This window comes from Pocillopora damicornis, chromosome 3 (genome assembly GCF_964200805.1).
Source record: "Pocillopora damicornis chromosome 3, jaPocDami1.2, whole genome shotgun sequence".
Lineage (NCBI taxonomy): Eukaryota > Metazoa > Cnidaria > Anthozoa > Scleractinia > Pocilloporidae > Pocillopora > Pocillopora damicornis.
Genome location: NC_142672.1, coordinates 14,701,908 through 14,727,241, shown reverse-complemented (window position 1 = coordinate 14,727,241; position 25,334 = coordinate 14,701,908). Strand labels below are relative to the sequence as shown.

At 36.2% G+C, this 25,334-nt stretch overlaps 1 protein-coding gene and 1 long non-coding RNA gene across 9 annotated transcripts; one reads left to right on the top strand and one right to left on the bottom strand.

The window, feature by feature from the left end:
- On the top strand, positions 1–10,316 carry LOC149048421 (uncharacterized). Of its 8 annotated transcripts, none has more exons than XR_016185111.1 (5): positions 1–167; positions 6,509–6,908; positions 7,088–7,325; positions 7,518–7,961; positions 9,529–10,316. XR_016185111.1 is itself a non-coding variant. In XM_089201083.1 (5 exons), exons 2-5 carry the CDS (start codon positions 6,525–6,527, stop codon positions 9,699–9,701), a joined length of 843 nt encoding a protein of 280 aa, XP_089057209.1. In that variant the 5' UTR covers positions 1–167; positions 6,509–6,524; the 3' UTR covers positions 9,702–10,316. The 8 variants fall into 8 exon arrangements, 6 of the variants coding, with proteins under 6 accessions (XP_089057209.1, XP_089057205.1, XP_089057211.1 ...); XM_089201083.1 differs by having other exon boundaries at positions 7,914–7,961; XM_089201085.1 differs by lacking the exon at positions 1–167 and adding an exon at positions 1,159–1,281 and having other exon boundaries at positions 7,914–7,961.
- A 6,753-nt stretch (positions 10,317–17,069) lies between these two features.
- Positions 17,070–23,901, bottom strand: LOC113680414 (uncharacterized). Its single transcript, XR_016185110.1, has 4 exons — positions 23,734–23,901; positions 22,112–22,157; positions 18,806–18,841; positions 17,070–18,155 (listed from the first exon to the last, which is right to left on the bottom strand). It is a non-coding gene; the product is annotated as an uncharacterized LOC113680414 (long non-coding RNA).
- Between the last annotated feature and the right edge of the window lie 1,433 nt (positions 23,902–25,334).

Sequence of the window (25,334 nt, the reverse complement as noted above, 5' to 3'; positions counted from 1 at the left end):
GGATTCTGGGAATCTTCAGACTGAGACAGCTGCGGATGGAAAAGGCTTTCAAATAGAACAACGAAGCATTATATTTTTGGTTCGCTTTAAAGGTGGACATTTACTTCCTAGCTGTTCAAAGTTTATTCAGCTTTCCCTCGAATTCACCTGCCTTTAGGTTATTTCTGGTAAGTCATTCTACGTCCTCTAGAGTATCCAATCTTTCAGGCCGAGTTTACGTGTTGTTGGCTTTCAGCACTACACATAGAATATTAGCTGGCACAACCTAGCTCTCTTCACTGTTCGACTTAGGTTTCTCTTTTGCTGACACGATTTAAATCGGTCGCTTGTCTCGTTTTAAATGTAAGGATTTATAAAACATATATTTTAATGTTCAGTGTGAGGAAATTTTGCCTGGTTCCGACAGGTTTAGCATATGTATTATATCCTTTCAAATATTATCATTGCGCATCTACGCTCGACGCGAGCACAATTTAGCATAATCCATGTGATGGATGGCCAAGAACCAAGTAGCTTTGTTCTTGCAAGCCACATAATGTATTCTTCAAAGGAAAATCGAAGCGAAATATTTTCTTCAATGATTGAACTCAGGTTCGAGGTGTGGACTTTGATCTGGTTTCTTGCTGCGCAGTTGTCAATTCTCGGATCAAAGGCACTCAACATTGACTGCAGTGCATGTTGTTTACCCAAGCTTAGGCGGCGTTACCAAACGGCACAACTTAGCAGAAGCCCAGCACTTTGAGCAACCTGTAAAACGGCAGTCAAATAGTGCTATACATTAGCTTGAATTCCGAGAGGAATAAAAATGGTCAGACAACGACACCGGGATCTGTAAAATTTTACGAGCATTTCTTTGTGCGAGACTTTTACTTGTCACTCATTTGTTTTATTTCTCAGTGGTATCAAGGCATTGAAGTGTTTAAGTCTTTCGTAAGCTTCCAGTAATGTTTCTCGGAAAAGAGATAATAGACAAAAATGCGGCAGCGTTATATTTTTGGCATGAATACTGCACTTTTCTCTCTCCTTGATTGATCGTCTCGATAATTTGAGGGCAAGCCTAATTAATGTTTACCTTTGGAGCTTTCTCATACAAGCCAACACCTTGATGGCTTACTACAATCACACTGCGATCACGTGCGTGGCCTCTAAATAGAAGTGACATAGAGTTATTGGAAGAAAATTTCCCCTACTGATGCGTCATGGAAATCATGTGACTAAGACAATTGCGGAAGGAGAAGGCTTCCAAATAGAACAACGAAGCATTTTTGCTTTGCTCTAAAGGTAAAAATTTAATTCCCAGCTGTTCAAAGTTTATTCAGCTTTCCTTCGAATTCACCCGCTTTTACGTTATTTCTGGTAAGTCATTCTATGTCCTCCAGAGTATCCGAATATTTAAGGCTAAGTTGTTATGTCGTTGGCTTTCAGCTCTACACATCGATTACTAGCTGGCACACGCTAGCTCTCTTCGCTGTTTGATTTAAGTTTCTCTGCTGCTGACACGATTTGAATCGATCCCTTGTTTCGTTTTAAATATAAAGATTTATATAACATATTCTTTCAATGCTCAGTGCGAGGAAATTTCGCTAGGTTCCGAAAGGTTTAGCATCTGTGTTATATCATTTCAAATATGATCATCGCATATCTACGCTCGACGCGAGCACAATTTAGCAAAATCCATATCATGGATGGCCAAGAAATAGAACACAAAATTCTCATATCGAGTCAAGCATCTTTAGATGAACGTGTAAAAAGAAATTAAAAAGCTAAAAAGCACCAGGAGATGACTTTTAACCAAGTTTTGTGTCTCGAAAATATTGAAAGCATCAATTAATTCAATTAAGCATCAATATTGAAAGCATCGCCGGTAGGCGTCTCGTCATTCAGTAAAAAGATTTGAAGGTAAAAATTATGTATAAACTTTTAATAGAGATGTTTCATCGGTTTTTTTTTTGAAAGTGTAAGGAGTTCCACCAGAGGTTGCTCTTGAGGTGACAAACTTTATTTCCGTCAAATACAAGACTGAGTTGTTTCGCTCTTTACATTTATTGTTGGGTTGTAAGCGTTCAACTTTCTTCACGTTTATACATAGGAGATATATGATTCGAATGGCGTTTCTTTTCCTAAAATAATAGCATATTAGATAAGTAGTATTGAGGTATTTTTCCGATAGCATAATTTTGGCAAAACTTTATTCGAGTAACACTACGAGATTTATATTGATCAAGAAAGGGAGAGAAACGATCAAACAACAACACTGAGATCTGTTGAATTTAACAAAAATTTATCTTCATGATCTTTTACTTTTTTATCTTTTACTTTTTGGAGCCTTTGCCACCTAAATTGTTTATAAGTTTGGATGATATCTCGGCAAGTGGAAAAGTAGAGCATTCGCATATAACAAGGTTTCTAGGAAAATAGAACATATACATAACATTTCGTCAGTTTTTGGATTCGACGACTACTGCTTGCTTTTCTCTCGGTAAAACAGCTTTTGCGCAAAATTGATGTAAGTTTGCAACCAGGTGAGGGATAAATTATTCGTAAAAGGAAAAATTACACAAATTTTTGTCTCGTTTTTGTCTCGCAAATATACATAACATTTCATAATTTTTTCGAGTCCACGACTACTGCTTGCTTTTCTCTCGGTAAAACAGCTCTTGCGCAAAGTTTATGTAGGTTTACAACCAGGTGAGGAATTAAATTCTTTGCAAAAGGAAACATTGCACTTATTTTTGTCTAGTTTTCAGCTCCCTTCAAGAAAGATTTTACTCTAGACTGAGCAGAAGAAGAAGCCAAACCAAAGCCAAATATGTATTGGCTGATATGCCCCTCTAAAGACCATTGAACAGTTATACCAGTAACATCGAACAAATGCATCTAAATACGTTCAGTGTATCACTCATTTCTTTGGCTAAATCTTTTTTTATGAAAGCTCGACAGCTCCAGATGCAATTTCATAAATTATTGCACCTGACTTCAACTCATTACACCTTTGAAAAAATATCAATTTTTCTACCAAGATCATGCAGGGTCATCTTTCAAGAAAAGACCAAATCAAGCCGTGAACTTTTTTCTGTCCTTCAATCGGACGTTTTTTCAGTAACAGTGGTGATCAGAAAGAATGTCTTCATTAGTGAACTGAGGAAATTAATTGAATTATTAAAACACAAATCATTTCTTAGAAAAGGGTGCTTGCGAATCAGTTTCAAGTGACTGAGACACCATTTTGATGAGATCGAAATAAGATTTTTTGCATTACATGTGGTTGAGTCAGATATGAAGTGATAATCACATCTTTTGGTTTCGTTCTGAGCAAGAGAACATCAGGCAACTTCCTAAATATTGGAATTAGGACTTGGACTTTTTCTATGAACAATTAATTACGTTTTTGCGAATATATTTAAAGTGAGATCAAAGCGATGGGAAAAAGAGTTTTTGCGTCATGGTTGGATATATTTTTGAACCCTCTGAGTTAGTGGGGTTTAAAATCTTGGTAAGGAATATAATATTCGACGTCTTGAATTTTTGTCTTTTCTAGAGATAGTTACTAGGAACTTTTTTACTAAAAACTGAGTATATTTTTTTAAAGACAGAATTTTCTCGGAAAAAAGCTGTTTCCAGTTTTCATAATTTGTTAAGACGTTAACATAGTTCGTTAACACAGTTCGTTGACACGCTAACATTGAGACATTTATGCAAAATAACTTTGAATTCGAGAAAGGAGGAATAATCAAAGGAATTTGATCACAACCTACAAAGGCGGACTTAACAATTCATATCAGTAAGTGCCGTTCAAAACAAGTGTGCGACTTATCGGGACGCGCTCAGTTCTGCAAGTTCAATTCAAATATTTGTTATCCGATGTGCAGCGTCGAACAGCTTTACCATTGACATCGCACTTTCGCACTCAAATACAATCAATATATCACTCCTTTGTTTTGCTCAACATATTTCTTAAAATCCAGACATCTTCAGTTGCAATTTTTTTAATATTTGCAGGTGACTTGGACTTATTCCGCGTAGAAAATATGTATGATATCTAACACGATCAGGCTCGTCTCTTAAAAGGTTATATCAAGCCGTGAAATATTTTCTTTCCTTTAATCGAGGCTTTTTAAATAACAGTGATGGTCAACAAAGAATGTCAACAACAATGAACTGAAGACATTAATCCACTTTTTAAAACAAAATACTTTTCTTGGAAGAGACTGTTTGCGAATCATTTCCGTGCGACTGAGACGCCATTTACATTAGCTTACAGAAACGGAGATCCTAATAAGTTTTTCTGCTTTGAAATTCCGTGAAGACAGATCATAAGTGATGATCACATCATTTGGTTCGATTCTGAGCAAGAAAACATGATGAACCTTACCAGGCAGTGGAGTTAGGTTTCTGACTCCATCATCTTGTTAATGAATAATGAATGATGTTTTTGAGAACCTTACGGACGGTATATCTTAAGATCTAAAGCTTTGGAACCTGGTACTAATCAGTTTTTCTGATTCAACTCAGATAATCTCACTATGGATTACAAAGCATCAAACACTACAATAATTTTCACAAACGAATAACGAGGCATTTTTCGATCATTTTTTTCCGTGACGGATAAAGATTTCTGGTAGACATTCTGCGTTCAGTAAAACTCCTGATTATTTAGGGCCAAGTTGTTGTGCCGCTTTTAACATATGTATTATGAAAAACTAAAACGCGCACTTACGCTCGAAGTGAGCAGAACTTAGCCAAATCTATATCTGGGTTGGCCACGAAATAGAACAAAAAACTGTGGTCTGAAAATGTTAAACGGATATCAAGTCAGGCTGACATTAACATGCAAAAGAGACCGAGAAAGCTAGACAGAACTAGAAGATTACTTTTAAATAAGTTTCGTTTCTCTGAAAAGATGTAGAGTAAACACTGAAAACATTGCGTGCGTTTTGCGATTAAAGAGTTTGGGGTAGTTATTATGTATCGATTTTGAATAGTAAGAAGTTCAACCAGAGGTTTCTCTTGAGGTGGCTAAAATTGTTTCCTTCCGATGCATAACTGCGTTGTTTTGATCTTTACATTTCTCATTGGGTTGTGAGCGATCAACTTTCTCCAGATTTACTTAAAAGAGATAATTGAACTGGATGGCACCTTTCTACCTTTTTTTCATAATTACTAACAATCATCTGGGGCGTCGAAGCGATCAACCTGGACATATCTGAAAATAAAAAGCTGTAAAACAGGTATACTTTTTCAGCAATGAATGGATTTTGTTACAAAGCTCTATCAGCCATAGTTTTAAAATAATACTGAAAATAAACCTCCATCTTAAAATATACAGCTTCTCCCAATTGTATGATTTCTAAGCTAAAAGTGTTTCGAATTGTTTAGAAACGAAAGAACGATATCTTACTCATTTAAGGCCGTTCAAAGTCAAGCCAATAGACGCACGTTAAAATTGATAGTCCAACTGGGAGTATCTTAGTTAATAAACTAGCTATTTGTAGAACTTAGAAAAAACTTCCTTTGCTACTCTACACTTTTTAAGGAGATAATTTGCATTCCTTTACTGGAATCATCTCTGGTCCGGGAACATTAATTTTGCGCATCGATATGGAGATCATTTGCGGACCCAGGATCATTTGCGTTGATCGGTACATTTACGTTTTTCTCACAAGGAAAAAATACACTGGGCCCAACCTAACCCTGAAAAGATATAAAAAAGGTCTCGAACAAAAATATTCCCGTCTTTTTACCAGCGTGGGACATAGCAAGCAATTCTGAGTGCCCAAAAGGAACTGAACCTCAGACCTTCGAATTAAATTCTCCGTGTGGATATACCATGTAAAGCAATTAAATGAGTTCACTTCTGCAACTGATCAAAACAAAGGTCAAGTTTCGTGGAAAACATTCTAAGCAACTTCTTTTACAGTGACAGCAGCTGCATTTCTATAAAGCTAGACTTTCAGCTAAGGATTTTCAGACTCAAAATATAACTCTGGACCCAGTTGTATAAATGTCGGATAACGCTATCCAACGAACAAATTGCTATGCGACGGAAAAGTGATAGCAGAACGTAGAGCGTTATCTACCGGAAAGAGTTTTATCCAGTGGATAGCGTTATCCAACCTTCGAAAAACCGGTGTTTAGTTTTAATCCGTTTTTTCTGCCTTGATATTTCGATGAAATCTGCAAAATTGAGTTGTCGAGACGCACAAGGAAAATCTTGTGAAACATATCATTCCATTCTGTCGCCGTTGATATCGCCTAAAGTTTTAAGTCGGAAGGCAGAAATACCTTCTTCTATGTTTTCGGATTTGACGTTTTGGTTCAAAAGCCATTTGATAACTCCTCTTGATGGCTTTTAATTTAAGCGAAGCAACAAGGGCAGGGAAAAAGGTATTTTCTTGTATCAAAATAGCCGATGGGTTAGCTGTTAACCGAATGAGCTGTGACATAATCTGTTTGGTGATCAGAATCATTTATGCGTCGATTTTTATATTTGAAATATTTTCTATTTAAGGGTTATCAAGCAAACCATGGAATGCACATTTGAGCAGTTTATCGAAGAAACAAGAAAGGTTTTGAGAGAAACCGACCAGCTTTCCAAAGACGTAGAAGAGCTCTTACGTTCATATGGTGGAATACAAATATTGAAAATAGTCTTCAAGGACTCTTCTGATGAAGGACGGAAAAATGCTCAGGAGCTAAAAGTCGTGTGCGAAGAAATCGTGAATAGTACCTACATCGCAACGAAAATCAAAGCTGTCTTTCTTTCTTTCACAATTAAAAAGACCGAGCCGCACAGGGTAAATATTCCAGAGAGACTTCGACCAAAAGCTGAGGAGATCGAGGAATACGATGCAAGAATTCGGAGGGAACTTGACAAGGCTGATACATTGCTACAGAAAATAGAGCGAAAGGTAGGTTGAAATAAAGAGGGAACAAAACAGACCCCTTTATCAGGCCCCTTTTCGGCCAAAAAATGCTATATCTGATGCAAATTAATCTTTGAGCTGTGTGATGGTAGCAAAGATGAAATGCGCTAAAACGTGCAGTAGTTATTTAGTTCACAATTTTGTTATATTTTTCCTCCTTGTAGCTAACACAGATTGCAGGGGATGAGACATTCACCCTTACTGAAGGAGTAATAATTCAGATAAAGATGATGCACATTGATTTTAAGAAGAGTTTAAAAAAAGCCTCAGACGACCATCAAAAAGCAGAGCAAGCACTTGCTTCGCTTAAGGATGATGTAAACAGTTACCTGCTAGAAAAGTTTGGTATTACTGTGTTAGCCACTGCAGTGGGAGCTGCTGTTGGATATGGCGCCGTAGCAGGTATGCTTATGTAAAAAGCACATAAAATTATAATTGTTCGATGAGTTTGGTCGTAAAACTAAACTTCATTGACAATATAATAGAAGTTTAAGCTTAAGCTGATAGTAAGTTTTATTTTAGAGCTTAGAGATCCCCGTTAGATAAGAGCATGATTTTACCTCCGGTAATCTTTAAGCCCTCTTTTAATTACAGGTAGTCCAAGCTACAGACTGGTGCCATTTTACTCAAGATTACATAGCAACATTTCAACATCCAAATATTTGTCTTGGGTCTCCAATAGCCCACAGTGGCTTCTTGTTACTCTAGATAATCCCTTAAACGAGTTTAGCAAATGTCGTTAAGTGTCAGCTATCTTTCCCCAACCATACAGAAGAGTCCTATGAGATCTAGAATTACTGCTGTCATTCAAACGATGATGGCCAGTAGTGAGCTAGATGAACTTGCGTCATCCAACCATACCATACTATGTGTCAGAGAATGCTGAACTTGATTTCAACACAAATTAATAGAAGGAATATGATATTTGGGGTAAACGACATAACCTTTTTGTTTGTTTTGTTTTGTTTTGTTTTCGTTTTGTTTTTGCAGCTGCAGGACGCGCCGTAAAATATAAAGAAGCGGCATACGCAGCCGCAGGTGGGTTAACAGCTTCAGTGGCTTTGTACCAATTATATTACATATATGATGATTACAACAAGTGCATGAATCGCTGCAAAAAACTGGAGTCTATGTTGAATTTATTAAAATCCAGTATCTATAAGAGGGAAGTCGACAAAGAAGCAGTAGAAGAAAAAATGGAACTGTTTAAAAACTCATAGAGGACATGTAAATTCACAAATCAACTCTCTTTTAATGAAACGGTAGAAACTGTGTAGAATTAGGAAATTCAATGACGAAATTGTGAAAATCAGCTAAACTTACTGCCGTAAGGTGCTGACTGTCATAAAAAAATAACAATCAGGCTAGTTAAATTCGTAACGACTTAGCGTTTTTTCATGTTTTTCTTTTTGTCTTTTTCAATCGTTTCGACCGCAGCGATGGTAACTTATTATGAGTTAAGAAAAATTTGTAGTCGATATTGATCGAAAAAATACAAGCGGACATCACAGTGAAGGGTGCTAAGGATGCTCGTTTACGAATAGGCCAGTGGAAGATGATTTTCAATTACATTTGTTAGTAGGAGCCCATTACGGGCTCCTGGTATTAGTGAAAAAGATAAAAAAAATGTCTCTAACTTCTTTTAAAACCATGTAGACATGTAACTCGCTTCTAATTTTTGTTAATTTTCATTGAAATTCCTTTTCATTGTATGCACCTTTTAGGCTAGACATGATGTCTTGGCTTAGATCAAGTGTTATACTTGATCGAAAATTTAATTTCCTGCTTAATGTGTGCAAAAATTTCTCAAAATTGTGAATCAACAGTGCCCTTTAGACTAGAAAGCGGTCTTTATTCGCAATCATTGATTTATAATCCCAAAACTGTTTTGATCAAAAAGGTCTTACTTCTTGAAAAGTAGTGTCAGAAAATAATTTGTTTTTCCGACATGGTTGCTATTTGGTGCCTTATAACGAACTAAGGTAACCTTATTTATCAATAAGCTTTCTGGCCCCGATTGTTGGAAGATCGGATAAGGCTATCCACTGGATAAATCTCTATCCGGTGGATAACGCTATTCGTTTTGTAATCACTTATCCGCTGGATAGCGATTTATCCGTTGGATAGTGTTATCCGCCCTTTATACACCTGGTCCCTGATTGGTTGTTAAACAACATCAAGCTTTTTGCAACGGTTCAGAGACAAATCTTCATATCCATGATGGAGGCTAACAGATACGTAACTAGTAACTCTGCAAGGTATATGTTGGGATAGAAGGTGGTGCAAAATACCCAATATGCACAAATGTTTTTGCAGTATTTAGGATTTTTTCTGTGAGATTGCTTTAAAAACATGCAATTTTCGTGGACAAAAGTGATTTTTTTCTTGGCCACTCACTATAAATACGTTGGGCATGATTATTTTCGTTTCAGTGTGTGTTAGCAATTTTTGGGGCCCTTTTGAAATTGTTCGGAACACCTCCTACGCTGTAACTTTTCGTTTTTACCAATTCAAACAATTATTTCTCTATTTGATAAAAATTACAGTCACTGAGATAAATTCTGATTTTCTCCTTTCTTTCGCTTTCCATTATTGTTTTTTATAGCCCTTCTATGCAGGGCTGCAGTTGCCGTTACTACCTGCATCGGGCTCTTCTTGGTGTTTAAAGGATGGCTTTCTGAGAGAAAACGTGCTAATAAACTGCTGTCAATCTTGACTAGTTACTCGGTTTTCATTGCTAAATGTCAACGGATAAGTTTCCCTTCTGACTTTCTGTAAACTAGGAGAGTGACGGGTAAAAAATTTACGATAAGTTAATATAACTTTTAGTAAGAAGGGGTATTAATGGTTTTTTTATTATAACAATTAAAATCTAAAATTCTTGTAGAATCTTTTCACTATGAATTAAATCAAGGTAATATTCATGTCGTCTGCACGTTACCCTGGTGATCTCTGCAATATCAATTTAGAGACAAAACATTACTGAAATTTCTCACTGAATTGTTGTCCCATTTTTAACAGCTTATTAAGGCGAGCAAGCACCATTTCTCTATTAATACTGAGAAAAATATGGTGAACTTTGCACCCCGATGTTAGTTTTTTTTCTCTTGGAGATAGACAATGTGTGTTGATAAGTTTTGTGTTTTTTAAACCTGTTCAGTATGGTCAGTATGTAGGGAATTTATTCATGGTTGTACCTCAGGCTTTGATTATTATGTAAGGAGCTAATCTAACTTGATCTATTTGTGTAACAAAGTTTATTAGACAATTTACGTTTATATGCCTATTATAACACAATTACGTAATGTTTAAAATATTTTGACGATATTGATGCATTTGTAGAAAAGTTCATGAGAATCTCTAACCTAAATAAAAGGGTATATTATAAATCAATTTGAAGTCGTCCTTTTTTTAATCGGAACCCAGAACAGTCTCCACGGTTTAACTTGAACTGTTACATTAAAACACTATCGCCCACATGACATTCCTACAAATGTGCGTGGTGCACTTTCAAATTTTAAGACACTTTACGGACATAACTCTCTGAACCTCTGAAACCCGACCGACAGAAATCGTCTGAGATCACAACTAATCAATCTCTACGTGTGATATCTTATGGGAAAAACACTCAAGTTTTCAGTCTGGCACAACCATTCAAACCCCTTCTAAACAAGGCGGAAAGATCCACAGCGACACCGATAAAATAACAAATGGTGTTTTTCACTCCCCCTAATTTTATCATGCTGCTCGAATATATCCTGCTTAGCTGTGAGCCTTCTTCGATTACACGACAACCTATGAGCGATTGATTTATATGTTTGGGTGATTATTATATTAGTGGGGTTTAAATATCTTGGAAAATCCTGTGATGTCACATACCCTGAAACACTTTTGGAATTCTCAGGTGCCACATTTTCCTAGACTATTTTTTTGTCAAGAGAGTTGTTAAAAGGAAAATAAATACACACATTTTAAAAGCATCTCGCCAGGACGCATATCGATACTGAAATGTTTCGTTCGTCATTTCAAATTGAAATCTTGGATAAGTATAGGCGTTAATTCCATGAAACGTGCATGAAGCCGATGATGAGTATCTATATCTACTAATCTTGACTGAAATCCGAGGATATTAAGACAAGATTGATACCAATTTTCAGAGAGCTTTGTTAAATTTCCAGTGTTAACTGTTCTATATTTGTTTGCGTTAGTTCCTCTACTGACGTATTCTTAGCTAGGCTTTTTGAAAATTCAGAAATAACTGAAGGTCTAATAGAAATTTTTTGTACCATAATTAGAACTTGCCGAGCGTAACTCAAAAGTTTTACAGTTACTAGATAATGTTGTGGTTACGCTTGCTCTACAGCCAATCCACTAGAGCCCAGGTTTTCGCATTTTGATCTAACTTTGCTGACCAAAACACTTCCAAATGAGTGACAAAGACTTGTATATTGCACTTCGGTACTTCACTTTACGAGGGGCTTTTGGCAGCCCCTTTTCACTCATACATCACCGGAAACGCGCGGAAAAAAAAAAAGCAGAAAAAGAACTGGCAATACTTAGCAATCTTGACCTCACACTCGGTCAATAATGCATCTATAATCATGGATTCGTAAAGTGCGTTCGTTCTTTATTAAGTACCTCTCGCCGGTAGGATCTTAGGTGGCCTGGAAAATACCACACTGAGGCCAGAGGTACTTCGTGCATTTAAGGTGAATTTAGCTCATTTCATTCGTAGAAAACCATATTACGTCGGAAATTAAAGCACGGCATCCGATTTATGAGTTAGTCTAAAGCAATTCGACGGAGACAAAACAACAAATCAGTCTCCTACGCTATTTGCAACTCTCCAAACAACTACTTCAATAAATCAAATTTTGCGTTTTCAGACAGCGAAAGCTCCAAAGGCAGGTCACCTTTCTTGTGGGAACTCTATGCTTTCTTAATATGTTACAATAAAAAGAGGTTTGGAAAAGACGATGAAAACTTCGAGCTCTTCAAGTAATTTCGAAAAAAAATAGTTTAGTTGTTCTCCAATTCTCATTTTTTGCGTCGCCACAAGCCAAAAATGATTTTTGGCCAGACCATCCCTGTGGACAGCGATCGAAAGTGTAAATTTCAAAGATTATGCACCGCGGAAGTCATGGGTTTAAATCCCGTACAGGCCTAAATTTTTTTTTCAGGCCTTATTTTCACTAATGCTCAAGTGGGATATACATTACTGGGAGGATCACTTTCATTCACGTCTTTAACCGCAGTTCAAATACATGACTTTCATATGTTCTTAGCCGTTTATTCATCACTACATGGGTTAATTTGGAACCAACGAAATAACCAGTTCCCAGTTGGCTCGTTAGCTCTTCTTTTGTTAGTTTTTTTTTTCAGGCCTTATTTTCACTATTGCTCAAGTAGAGTATATTACTGCAAGGATCACTTTCACTGACGTGTGGTATTATGTATAGGCTCCTATCGTATTGTCAAGAAGTCCTAAATAAAATCCATTTCAGACAATGGATACAACACTTATGGTACAACACTTCTGATGCCCTATATACCGCGTTGCTGGGTTGATGTCTTAAGGGTGTGTCTACGAGAGCACCAGGCAGTCGCGCTACATACCATCTCACCAATTTCAATGAAACTTTGACAGTTTAAAAGGTCTACCCCGAAACTCGAAAAAAGACAAACTGGTTTCTGTTTAGGTTATTTTCGGGGGGAAGATTTACCTACCTCCTTTCACCAAGGAAATCGCTTCAAAGTAGGTAAAATGCATGAAGCTCTCACTGAGATGGTATTTAACCGATTACTCTGAGGATTTGCATACATATTGTTACATCCTTAATGAATTTACGACGCTTAAGGATGAGGTGCGTTTTGATTAATATTTAGCAAGCCTTACACCTTGCCTGGCTTTTGAAAATGATAGAATAGTAGATAAAGTTATTTGACTGTTTTTCTGCCACGTTCTGTTGTTTGCCTTTTATTAGCTTGCATATAATGGTGAATAAAACTACAATGCTTTGTATATTTTTTGTTTATTCGTATTAATTTTATGTTTCTCTTTGATCTGGAAATTTACTTTCGATTCATAAATTACAGAAGAATAAGTGTTATCATCCAATTTCTTCCATTTTCTAGACCAGATAAATTTAGAGATACAGTATATTAAACAGGTATGTGGGTAAGATTCATGAAATGCAGATTCACTTCTATAAATCTTAATTAAGCACTAGACCCTGTTTTATAAGGGATCAGCCGTAGATTTGAGACCAAAGCCTCAAAATAACAGTGCAAAAATGTACAGACAAAAGAGTAAACCAGTTTTGGTTTTTTTTTTAATGTTTCCTTCATTTCAACAATTACAAACCTTTCTGATGATTATAAAGAAGAGAGAAGCTAGAGAAGGGCAAATTACAGTTAGCTAATTAGATGCCTTTAGTTTAAATTCCTTTTTTCCATATACCAACCCTTTACACTCTAAGATCAGTATTAATATTCTCAACACTCGCCTTGAAACATTTCCTTTGGTACTGACCAGGAGGATTTTTTTTGCAATAAAAGCTTTTTGGGTTTGCAATCGTTTCCCTTATTTTCATGATCTTAATGAATGATTCAGCAATATTACTGTAAGGAGAAACTAGTTGCTGGTCATGCAATCTTACGGTTTAAAGGTTACAACAAAGCAAGACAAATTTTAGAGAGGAAAAGAGAAATCACATCAGATAAATGGATAGCTCAAGGTCAATGTAAGACAGTAATTAATACTTAGAAAAGTAATACATGAAAAGTACTTCATCAGTAGGTTTTTCCTAAGATTCTTCCTTATCGATACGGGAATATCATTCCAATTGTGGCATCAACAATTGCCAGACATAATCTCTTCATATTTACTCTGGAAACTTTGTATTGTAGCTTAAACAACTGAGACAATAGGTCTTCGTAATTATTACCCCACAATACAGAGCCATATGTTGGAGCTAAATAGCAAATAAATGCATCGAGATCTTAAGCCAGATAAAGTAAAGACTAATCGTAGAAAAAAATCAGAATTCGAAAGCAATATTGATTTTTTATCCAAATGAAACATGTTGACTCTTCGAGAAACTGTTGTTTTTTCTGAAAACAATATTATACCTTTTGTATGCCTCGAAAGTGCAAGTGAGCCAAAAAATACATATAAAACTTAATGCTGTTGACCGCTGATGCTAACCAGCCAAAGAGACACCCCCTCCCTCTAGGCCGGAACTTACACCTCCCGACAAAGACATTAGAGTGGTTTAGCAAGAGGACGGGAACGTCTTTTCAGAACGGCGCGCGCAGCAAAAATGTCGATAAGAAACTGGGTCGAGAACGCCTTCGCGTTGTGTTGAAAAGTGATTTAGCAGTCGTTGCAACGAGAACCCTCAACTCGGCTTTTTTGAAAATCACCATCACCTTTGAATTTTCGGTTTTATAGACCACTCTAAGGACAACGGAATTATCTTCATTGAGAGTTATATAACAAGAGCAAACAGAGTATAGTTATAGATACAGCAAGTAAGTTAGTAATATGAATCCACATGGGCGATTAAACTTTGAAACTATTCCATTCCAGTTTAGTCTCGAGTCTGCTGATTCATCTATCAAAGTTTGAAGCCCACTAAATAATTTTTTTTCTATGATTTGTGTCGTTGTCATTTCGTTTCGTGCTACTAGATTTCAGCACAACTCGTTTTTCTTCATAATTTTGTAAAGGATAATTTGGAAATCGTCGTCGTTTTTCCCCTTGTTTACTGAATATTCTTCTCAATTATGACAGTACATCTCTTTTGAGCACCACCTTCTTAGAGTTAAAATGCATTTTAACGGAATTATCAGGAGTTATGGCGAAACCATGTAGAAACCAAGCGACCCAACGATGGAGTTGTTTACGATGAGTTCCTTTTTATCCGTGAAATAATGAAATTAACTCAAACTAGTCACCAAACTACTCACCAGTCACCAGTCACTAGTCACTAGTCACCAGTTAGACTTAGGAATAAGACTTCGTTTCGTTTTCTTTTTTTTTTTTCGTTTTGTTTAATTCAATTTTTTATTAAACGAATGAATTCGTTCAAGACTGAATCAAATTAATAGATTTATAAACTCGTACCGAAATCAAGTTGATTGTCAATTTATTTCGAAGCGAGATATGACTTTCTTGTCTTAGTTTTCACCGCCGCTGATAGAAAATTTCAAACATAAAAAAGTGCATAACTGTGAGCTATTCTCAATTTTTTTTCATCTCCAACTTCAATTCGCAGAAAAGTTTTCAATCACGGTAAAAACGAAAATAACAACAAATAACACTGAATAATACAGTAGGTAAGCGTCGTGATATTTCATTTTGATAAACTTCAACATGAAGCAAGTTTAATTTGTTGATGAATTTATTCATGATAAAATTAACAGCGTCTCATTCTGAGAGTTTTCATACAGGGTTAAAGAAATGTATCAAAGAACAGCCCTTTCGCTGTTTTAAGCCTTGTTTAATTACAAGTGTACTGAGCCCTAAAATCTTAGATCCGGTGCTTGCCAACGATTGTGTTTCCTTTCGGGAATTCGGCATAAATGAAGCGGTAAATTTTCCCAAAATACACCGAATAGACCAAAGGAGGGGACCAGGTTATCCTGGAAATGGGTTCTGAAATAATTTCAAACAGCATTATCTCGTTTATAAGCGCAAAATTTACGCAAATCCCAGGCGTTTTGATCACGAGGGGAAAACCAGCGTAATGACGTCCTGAACTTAGAAATTTCTAAAAATTCTATTACGAAATAGAGTCGTGTCCAGACCATTCGCGCGCTTTCCCGTTCTGAAATGACGTTCCCGTCCTCTTGCCAAATCACTCTATTTCCCACCTAAACTCGGATATATTTTTTTAAAGTTTCTCCCATCCTCGAACAGGTTTCGCCAAAGCATAATCAACAAACAAGCAAAAGAAAAGGGTGTATCTATGATGACTGTTGATCTATGATGACCCGCTGACAAGTTGTGAGATCATTGTTTCTCGGTCCCAGAACTGGTTGTTCTTTATGAAACCTAAAGCTTTAAACATCGCAAATAAAAGGAGGCAAAAATTCAACAGTTCCTCTGTTCAACTCAAGCGAATTCAACTTTTATTTCGAGGAAGCTTATTCCACAAACGAGTTCAGTTTTAAATCAACTGGTTATCAAAGCAAGTACTTTTTCCAGCGGGAAGTAAATGAACAATACCCGTAGAACCTATTTTTGTTTTCTGTACCGATGGATTACTGAGTGCCAATTCATTCATTTAATTACAAAACAAATCTTAGAGTTATGCGTTCACAATGACGGAAATCTTGCGATTATTTCCATTCAAAAATGTTTTAAAATTACTAATGAGCGTTGGCTCTTATTGTAAACGCCTCACCCGCAGTTCTCGTCGTATGGCTAGACTTAACTCCGCAGACTTTACCCCCTTAGGGTTAACGGACAATTTTATGGGAAATATTTTGTGATGTGATTGTCCCTTTTATCTTTTATTTTTTTGAACGGACAATTCCTTTCGCTCGAGAATATAATGGCTCCTCTTTATGGACATGTCTCAGGGAAAAAGACCACGCTTAGATATGTCCTCTTGTCTAAGGGAAGCTTAAGATCGACCGTCAACGTTATGGACAATCAAAAAATAGAGCTTTGACCTTTACAACTAAACCAAACTGTGGAGGCTACTGTCGGAAATATAATCATTGATAGATGTTACGATTTTGATTTGTTGCATTTAGGCCCCCGCGATTATAGTTTACCAAATTGAAATGAGAGTTGAATGGATTAAAACTGATTATTGAAATTGCTTCTATTAAGAAGTTCTCTCTCTCTGGCATTTGAAAGATGAAAGTGATTAGCGACTCTAGTTACATCATTCAGCCAAGAAGATCGAACCCCATGATGAATTCTATGAATTAACGACGCATCTCTTAGATATAAAACTTTTGCCATGAATTGTGATTACCTTGCAGAGATGGATTCTGTTACCGCTTAGCACTGAATAATAGTTTTGGTGCCTGCTTCTAATGCCTCGTTTGGAGAATGTTGATGATTGGGAAATGCACTGCTGCTTTGTTTCCAGAGGTTGCAAAACATTATTCATGATCAGGAAGCATAAATGGCATATTTTGAACTGTTTATTTACTACAAGCGATATCATCCAGTTGGCTTTTATCTCACAAGAAATCAGCAATCGTAAAAAACTTGGAATCAAAACAATTACATTAAGAGTTTGCTATAAACGCCCAAATTCCCTCTATTGCAAAGGTCTGTTTCTCTAGAATTTGAAAGATAGAGGCAACTGGGGACTTAAGTCAAGGAACGGTCGGAAGGCCCAATGAAACTTTGCAAATACTTTTCTTTTTCCCGGAAAATTCTTAAAACGTAATGGAACAGTGCACATAAATGCTTTCTGAAAACTACTCGATTGCTTTTTGGTTCCGTAACAGTGTGGAATTATTAGATGGGTGTCTTTGTACAAATGAGAAAGCAAGAGAAAGTTATGTCCACAATCAAACCATTGATCATCGACTTTCTCATTCCTGTTGGCTTTTTAAATTTCAAGTTGAGTGCGGTTTAAGACTGGGGTGTTTCGAGTTTAGAATGAAAGCTCTGAATCTTTCTATTTTTCTTCCCACTGCTAAGTAGAGAAAAAACTCACTGAAGTAAAAGCTCAGGAAAAAAAATTGAATTATGTAGACTTTTTACCAGTGTTTCTGAGAAAAATGAATAAAGGGGTAAGTTTCTAAAGAAACTGTGGTGCTGCGTCGGTGGGAGAGTATAGCAGGTAATTTAGTGTTAACAACTGGGTTGAAAACGTAAATTAGCCACCGTAAAAGGTAAAAAAGCTGACGTTTCGAGCGTTAGCCCTTCGTCAGAGCGAAGGGCTAACGCTCGAAACGTCAGCTTTTTTACCTTTTACGGTGGCTAATTTACGTTTCAACCCAGTTGTTAACACTAAATTTTCTGAGAAAAAGACAGAAACTAACACACTAAGTTTCTGATATAACATATCTGACACGATATTTTCTCATCTTTCTTCAATAAAATCACGATAGTTAAGCTATGGTAAAGCTGTAAATATTCGTAATAGAGAAGTAACAGGTACATCTAAAATATTATAGTGTTAAACAGGATTAATCAGGCAACCTTGCTTGTTTTCAAGTTATATTAAGATTCTTTGTCGCCAGCGTCGTCCAGTTTTTCTTGGAAATCAAAGAAATCCAAGTTATTAAAAGTTTACTCTTTTTCTTTAGCAATGGCATTTTCGAAATCTCCAGCTAGAATTCATAAAGTTAGAAGCAGTCAACAAAAATAGCCGACAGAGAAAGACTTTGATTTGTCCAAACAAAGAATATATTCAATTGACTCAGAGATTGATGTAAATGGTAAATCGACTTTTTCCTTTCTTGGGGTGAATAAATAAGCATTTGGTTTTCTGTTATTCAATTTTTCAGTTGGGTGAAAGGGAACATGCGCCAGTGCCAGCTGTTGGGAAGTATATGATGCTCTTCATTTTCATAATACGAGAAAAAATCCTCCTAGTTCTATATGGCTAAACCTGGGTGGAGGATTAGGGCCTGTCTAAGTCACGTGGCAAGCTCTGGCAGTCATGTGACGATCGGCAAAGTAACAGCGAAGCATTTTTAATTTCAGTTGTGCTGAGGTAAACGTAAAGTTTGGGTATTCAGTCCTAGCCTTCTCAGTGTGTCATCTACTTTTTCACAGCACATTTCGTGCGAACAAGAAACGATAGGTAAGGTTTAGAGAACTATTTGATGATGTTCTGTAGAACTAATAATTGTTATGTAGGTCATTGTTCCGATAGGATTCGGTATGCTAAAGTAAAACTTACTTGACTTCGGCTCATGGTTCACAGTCCTTTGTCTCTCTAGAAGAAATAGAAAACAAGAATAATCATGTTCTTGAACTGCGCTAATTTCTAAATAAGAAATGGCGAAGAGGACTGAGCGAGGAACTTGACAGTTAATTTTTTTAAGAGTGCAGTTTTAATGGAAATTAATCTACTTCAGAGACGTCAGCCAACAAATCACGATAGCGAGCAATTTATTGAAGGCCTGGAGATCGAATATCACAGAGGTAGATTTTCGATGTCTAAAGAACGTACGAGACGCAGTTCACTGCAACAGTCACACTTTGTTACAGTTGTGTACAAGATTATCATTTTCGGTTTCTGCACTATTGTCACTAGTCTATGGGAATTAGGGATGCATTTAAGGATTGAAAGTTTTAGATCCTGGGTATCATCTTCCTAAGTTGATGTGTCTTTACGATGCAAACCTTCTACCATTTTTTAAAATGTTCTTACCTTATCAAGAGGTTTTAAGATTATGTTGCCGTTTGGTACATCGCGATCGAGTGGGAAAACCACAACATTTTATTCGCCTGAAGCTATTAAGAACTAAATATTTTGCGGCAATTGCAATGGTTTGAAAAAATACTAAGAGACAAACACTAAATTCATTGTTCACAATGAAGACTTACGCTGTATACGGCAGGGGGAAGGCATCTTGCCCATAGAAATACTGTGTTTACTCCATGAAGTAACTTTTAGTTATTCTTTATTGCACTTTGAATGAATAGTCGGAAATCAACTTTGCAGAAAAACATTTTGACCAATCAAACAATCGCAGTTTCTTCGATGAGGACAGTGGTTTTTTGCAAAACGTGTTTTTTTTATGTCTATTGCCTAGTTATGGTACCTAAGCATGCTCTGCAGTTGTTTTTGTTTCCCGGAAACTCTTTAAAATGTGCCCAAACATTTCAAACAATGCTATTTAAAAGTTCTAGACCTTTCTGTAAATTACTCGATCGTTTTCCTGTTCCATAAAACGCTAACAAGAGAAAATTTTATCTATAGTCATATCATGCTAAAGGGGACACTGAGGAACTGATCTAGCGTATTCATACTCAACACTCGATCCACGGTGAGAAAATATAAAGTACCTTTTAAATAAAAACGCTGTTTAAGGGGAGAAAAGGGCTCGAAATTTCAGTCAAATTCAACTGATGATACCGTGGACAAGATACTGATGCAAGGGTAAGGTAAATTCAAACCATATTGTTGCCAAACTTTTCTATGCATAACAAACGACTTTGTCATCTTCTCATCTCTGATGACTTTGTTACCCCAGCATTAAGTCTTGATTAGATTGGAGGGTTGCAGGTTTAGAATGGAAGGTCTGTATTTACTTTCAGCGCAGTAAGCATGGAAATAAACTCAGTAATTAAGATAAAAAACAAGATGATTTAAAAGTATGTTAATTATCGGGAATTTTCTAAGAAATAAGACAAAAGCTGAAATACTAAGCTCTTATATAACATGTCTTGTAAATTAATTTTTTACTTTTCTTGTTTAAAATCAAATTGGTTTAGCTTTTTTAAAGTTGTCATTTCTCATGAAATAGAAGTAATGAAGTGATTTATCACCGAAATATATTAAAGTGTTCAATGAAATATATGTAAAGCAACGTTGGGCTCTTACTTGGTGTAGAAAACACAGTCTACATCACACTATTGTTTTCATTGTTTTCTTATTCCCAGTTGTGATCAAATTTTATTGTGACGTATACTGTTTCCTCTACACAAAGTAAGAGCCCAACGTTGCTTCCTTTTTTAATGCTATATGAGTATTTTTTGTTGTAAGTGTCGAGCCACTTCAGATTTATTCCCTTTCTTTAGCGATGAAATTTTATAAAATCTCCAGCCTGGCTCTATAACGTTAAGAGCAATCGACAAAAATAGTCGTTGGTGGAAGATTTGGATATGTCCAAACAGAGAACATGTTTTTTTGACTCAAAGGTGGATGAAAATGGTAAATAGACTCTTTCTCTCTATGGGGTTAATGAGTTAGCATTTGGTTTTCTGTTATTCTATTTTGTCAGTTGGGTGAAAGGGAAGATGTACCAGTACCATCTGTTGGGAAGTATTTTTCTGTTCTTCAGACCTGTGTAATGTTCTTCAAATCTCCTTAGTTCTCATTGGCCAAAGACAGGCTCTAGTGGTCATGTGACGATCAGCAAACAGAAAACATGCAACAAATTAAAGCACTTTCAGTTTCAGTTGTCCGTTGAAGCGGAAATAGGTTAAGTTTTCAATCCTAGTTCACTCGGTTTATTAAATAGTTCTTCACAGCTAATTCTGCCGAACAAGAAACGGTAAGTAAGGTTGAGAGAACTATTTGATAGTTGTTCTGTAGGTCATTGTGCCGATAGGCTTCGGTATGCTAAAGTAAAACTTGCTTGTCTTTCGCTCACGGCTTACACTTCCTTCTCTCTCGAGAATAAAGAGAAAACATCATTAAATTATTAAATTTATTATTGAACTAAGCTAATACCTAAATAAAAAATGACGAAGAGAGCTGCTGTATACCCTGAGCGAAATGTTTACGTGAGCTGCTACTCGAGAAGTAGTGGTAGTTGACATAACATTACCGAACAAACCGAAACTTTTCTGAAAATTATAGCTCGAAAAATAAATATACGGATTAAAATATGAAAAAAAAGAAGGAGCAAGAGCAACATCTATTTAAACGAAATTTTTTCCTTTACGTTCAGGGAACGCTCTGTGGCTGGATCTGAACGGTTGAGGAAAAAATTAAAAATGACAACATTTCAAGACATCATGCCTATGATTTCGTTCGTCGAATTCCTTTAACATTACGTTCTCGTTTTCAAATGTAACCATCATCTTACAAAAATCTTTCGCAGAAATCACTCAGCGTCCAGTTAATTGTTCTCAATTTCTACATCGAGGAGTTTTATTTTACTTCTTGGTACAATTCAATTCACAGTTTTCACCTGAGTTCAAGTAACTGCTATCTTTTCCTTCGAGGAGAAATTGTTGTTTACATTTCGCTTCAGTTGGGTTTGAGCTGGCGAAACCAAGTGACAAGAACATTTCTCAAAGTCGTAGCGTGTAGGGATGTCCAAAATCGACAGTATCATCATGTATTTGACAAAACCTGCTTAAAGACTTGAAGCCTGACAATGAGTCGGAACGCAGAGCGTAAAATTAGTGTAACTGAGCACGAACCAGAAACGAAAAAGTGTTTCACTTCGTTTCTGTGATCATAAGATATTATAAACCAACAAGCGATGGTTGCCGTTTTTTTTCTGGGAAACTAAATTTCTAAACTAACCTTTACTTCCTCAGTAAATCGTTGCATTTTCAGCTCGCAGTACTAGCTGTAAAAAACAAAAAAAGGAACAGATTTGCCTTTAGCGGTCAAGGGAAATTGCTATGACCTTCAACAAGCATCTCTCTTTCCTGGAATGAAAACGGAAATGAGCTCTAAATGACTATTATTTATCCTGATAACAATTCCATGAATCGTCCGACCGAAAATAATCGTTCACATTCAACAATGTGCACAAGACAGCAAAAGCTGAGACCTAAGTCTAATATATATGAAGTTAAAAATTTTCTCAAATGTTAGAAAAAGAAATTAAAAAATATATAAATGCATTATTTAAGAGCAGCTAAGTTGGTTTGCACGTCTGCATCTTTTCGTGCAAAAACCAAAACATAATCATATAATACACGAGAATTGCGAACATTTTAAAAGCGGAATATTGAGCAAAGAAGCTAGATGTTATGATAAGTATCTTTGTAGTTGCCAACTTTGTAAAAGGTGAGCAATTTGGTGATCATTGTTGCTTTGTACACTCAAGGAAGCGGAAAGCGAAAAATTTGCGATTGTATTATATGGGAAATGATATGCTCTCGAATGATAAGTTGCAGTATTTCGATTTTACAACTCACCTTCCTCGATTTACAACCACAAAGTCCTCAGTTCAGTGCCATTTTGACTTCAACAACGGAGCCGTATTTTTGTGTTTGTATATATCATGGAATTCTTTAATTTTAAATACGGACAAGAAAATACATTCACCCTTTCACCGTTTCGTTCTTGGAAAATGGATGTCACGATTATTCAGGTTTCCAAGAATTTCAACACACATCACAACTTTTCATTCTCTTGTCAAGAGGTCAGATTTCTACTAATTATTCTTCTAGCTCATTTCATTTTTCTTTCCGATGTGTAGAAATGATCAGAATTGATTAAAAAAATTTGTCAAACACAACTTTGGCCGATGAGTGACAATATTTCATTCAAAGTGGACCTGTCACGCGAGTTAAAAGTTATCTGAAGAGTTAGGTCACGAAAGCTATTCAAACAAAATGAGACTAAGTATGTTTCTGTCTTTCCCCATATATTCCAATTTAAAAAAAGAAAAAAAAGGTATCGCATATTTCTTTTTTGTCCTTGAGAATCAAATCTCAGAGTAATGACCCAAAGTATCACGAACATGATTGCAAATTTGCATGTATTCACATGTAACACTGGATATCTTGTTGTGTTCGTTGATACTGATCAGTTTCTAAGAATTAGACAGAAAACTTACTTTTAAAGCATGGGATTTCGAAACATTACCAACACTCTCTTATAAAAAAAAATGCTTTAGCTCAGGGGAAGTTCGGATGCATCTGAAGGAAATCTAATCTTTACAAAGGCCGCAGTTCACGGCAACAAGCTGCGTGATTGTGGTTAGTGCATCGACTTGAAAGTTCCATCCATGGAGAAAAATTAGAAATACTGAAAAGAATCGTCTCAAGTCAACAATAGCTTATTTGTAGCTTTCGATCTTCAAAGACGATTGAAGATTTTAGTCACTTCGATTGCTCAATTAAGGAAATGGCGACTCTTTCGTTTTATAGATTAATGTGACTGCAACGTGCAAAACGTTAAAGTGTTCTTACCTTTTCTGTTGCCTACCAGTGCATTGTAATTGAGTGGACTGAAATCATTTCGCTTTTCGTTCCCTTTAACCTTAATTTCTTCAGAAGGTACAATTTTGAAATAATCACACTGAGATAGACAACGAATTAACTTTATTCAGGATTTTCTAGGAAAATGTTTATGCAATCGTTTGAGGATTTCGACACTTCCGGTGTAATCAGATACGGAAACAAAAATTCCAACCCCAAAATACTATATTTACTATAAGTAGAATTCGGTTGTTGCCCTTTCGCACATTTTGGATCAATATCGTGAAAAGTTTAGTTGCAAAATACTTTGATTGATTCATAAATGTAAATTGCAACCTTTAAGATAACAACAAAGATTTTCTTCGAAACGTACTCGATCATTACCATACTTTTTTGTCACGGTAGCTAAGCATGCACATTGTGATTATGTTTCGTTTTTCCGGGAAACTTCTTAAAATGCGAAAAAACATTTATCAGAATGCTGCTTAAAACTTCTGAGCATTTTCCAGAGGTTCCAATAAAAGGCCCGATTATTAGCGGTCTACCATCGGCTATAAGGTCCTGTAAGACCTCATACCGCCGTTTGATTAGCCAGGTTCCGTTTAGCAGTTCCAGTTTAGTAGGTTCTTGTGTTTGGATTTCACGTTACGGCCTCTCATACTTTCGGCAGCCGTTCAAGGAAAAAAAATTATGGAATCCCCTGTATTTCTGCGAACTACCGATCAAAATAGTGCTTTAAAAAGTGCGGGAATATGAGATGAATGCTTCTGTTAAAAAGCGTTGGTTAAAGAAAGTTAAACTTACGTTATGCTATGCCGAGAGGGACTCGTAGGTATGGATCGTCACTTGAAATTAGTACGTATTCAGAACTAGAACATACATGTAATCTCGAGAGGAAACTGAGAAATAATTTTAAACTTGATTATAGAATGCAGGGATTGGAGACGCATAAATACGGTTCAATCATCAAATTTATGCTAATTTTCTTGAAGAATTACGAACGACTTTTTCGTTCCTGTCGGCTTTTTCAATCATGATCCTTAATTGTGATTTAGATTGGAGGTTATACGTCCAGAATAGAAGTTTTGCGTCTTTCTCTCCTTCATCCCTCTATATGTTTGCAGTGAAATAAACTCAATCAAAAAGCTCTGAAAACATCGCAGTGGAGGTATATAAATGTTTTTAGCGGTCTTTCTAAGAAAAAAGACAGAACGGTGATATAACTCGACTCCTTCTTTCTTAAGGGGTCAGGGAATCAACATGTTACAGAAGAAGTTACTTAGGTGTAAGGGAACAAGTATTGATTTCAGGAAATGTACCTTAGCACGAGCTGTTTGGAAGTATTTAAAGATCATTTTATTAAATGATAAAAAGTGCTCATAGCTGCCGTTGACCGACCTAAGACTGGCAAAGGCTACTAGCGTGGGCTGTTTAGGTCGCGTGACAGGCTCATGAAACGATCGCCAAAACAACCAGCAAAGTATTTTCAGTTTCATTTTTAAGCAGATATAAAAGTTAGGCATTAACCCCTAGCTTCCTCATTGTGGTAAATAGTTTTTCACAGTTCATTCTGTGCAACCAAAAAAGGTAAG

Bases quoted from the DNA above. Each gene is read 5' to 3' on its own strand.
- LOC149048421 (XM_089201079.1), top strand. From the start codon at position 6,525: ATGGAATGCACATTTGAGCAGTTTATCGAAGAAACAAGAAAGGTTTTG. The intron at 6,909-7,087 runs GTAGGTTGAAAT...TCCTCCTTGTAG, and splicing joins TACAGAAAATAGAGCGAAAG to CTAACACAGATTGCAGGGGA. The intron at 7,326-7,913 runs GTATGCTTATGT...TTGTTTTTGCAG, and splicing joins TGGATATGGCGCCGTAGCAG to CTGCAGGACGCGCCGTAAAA.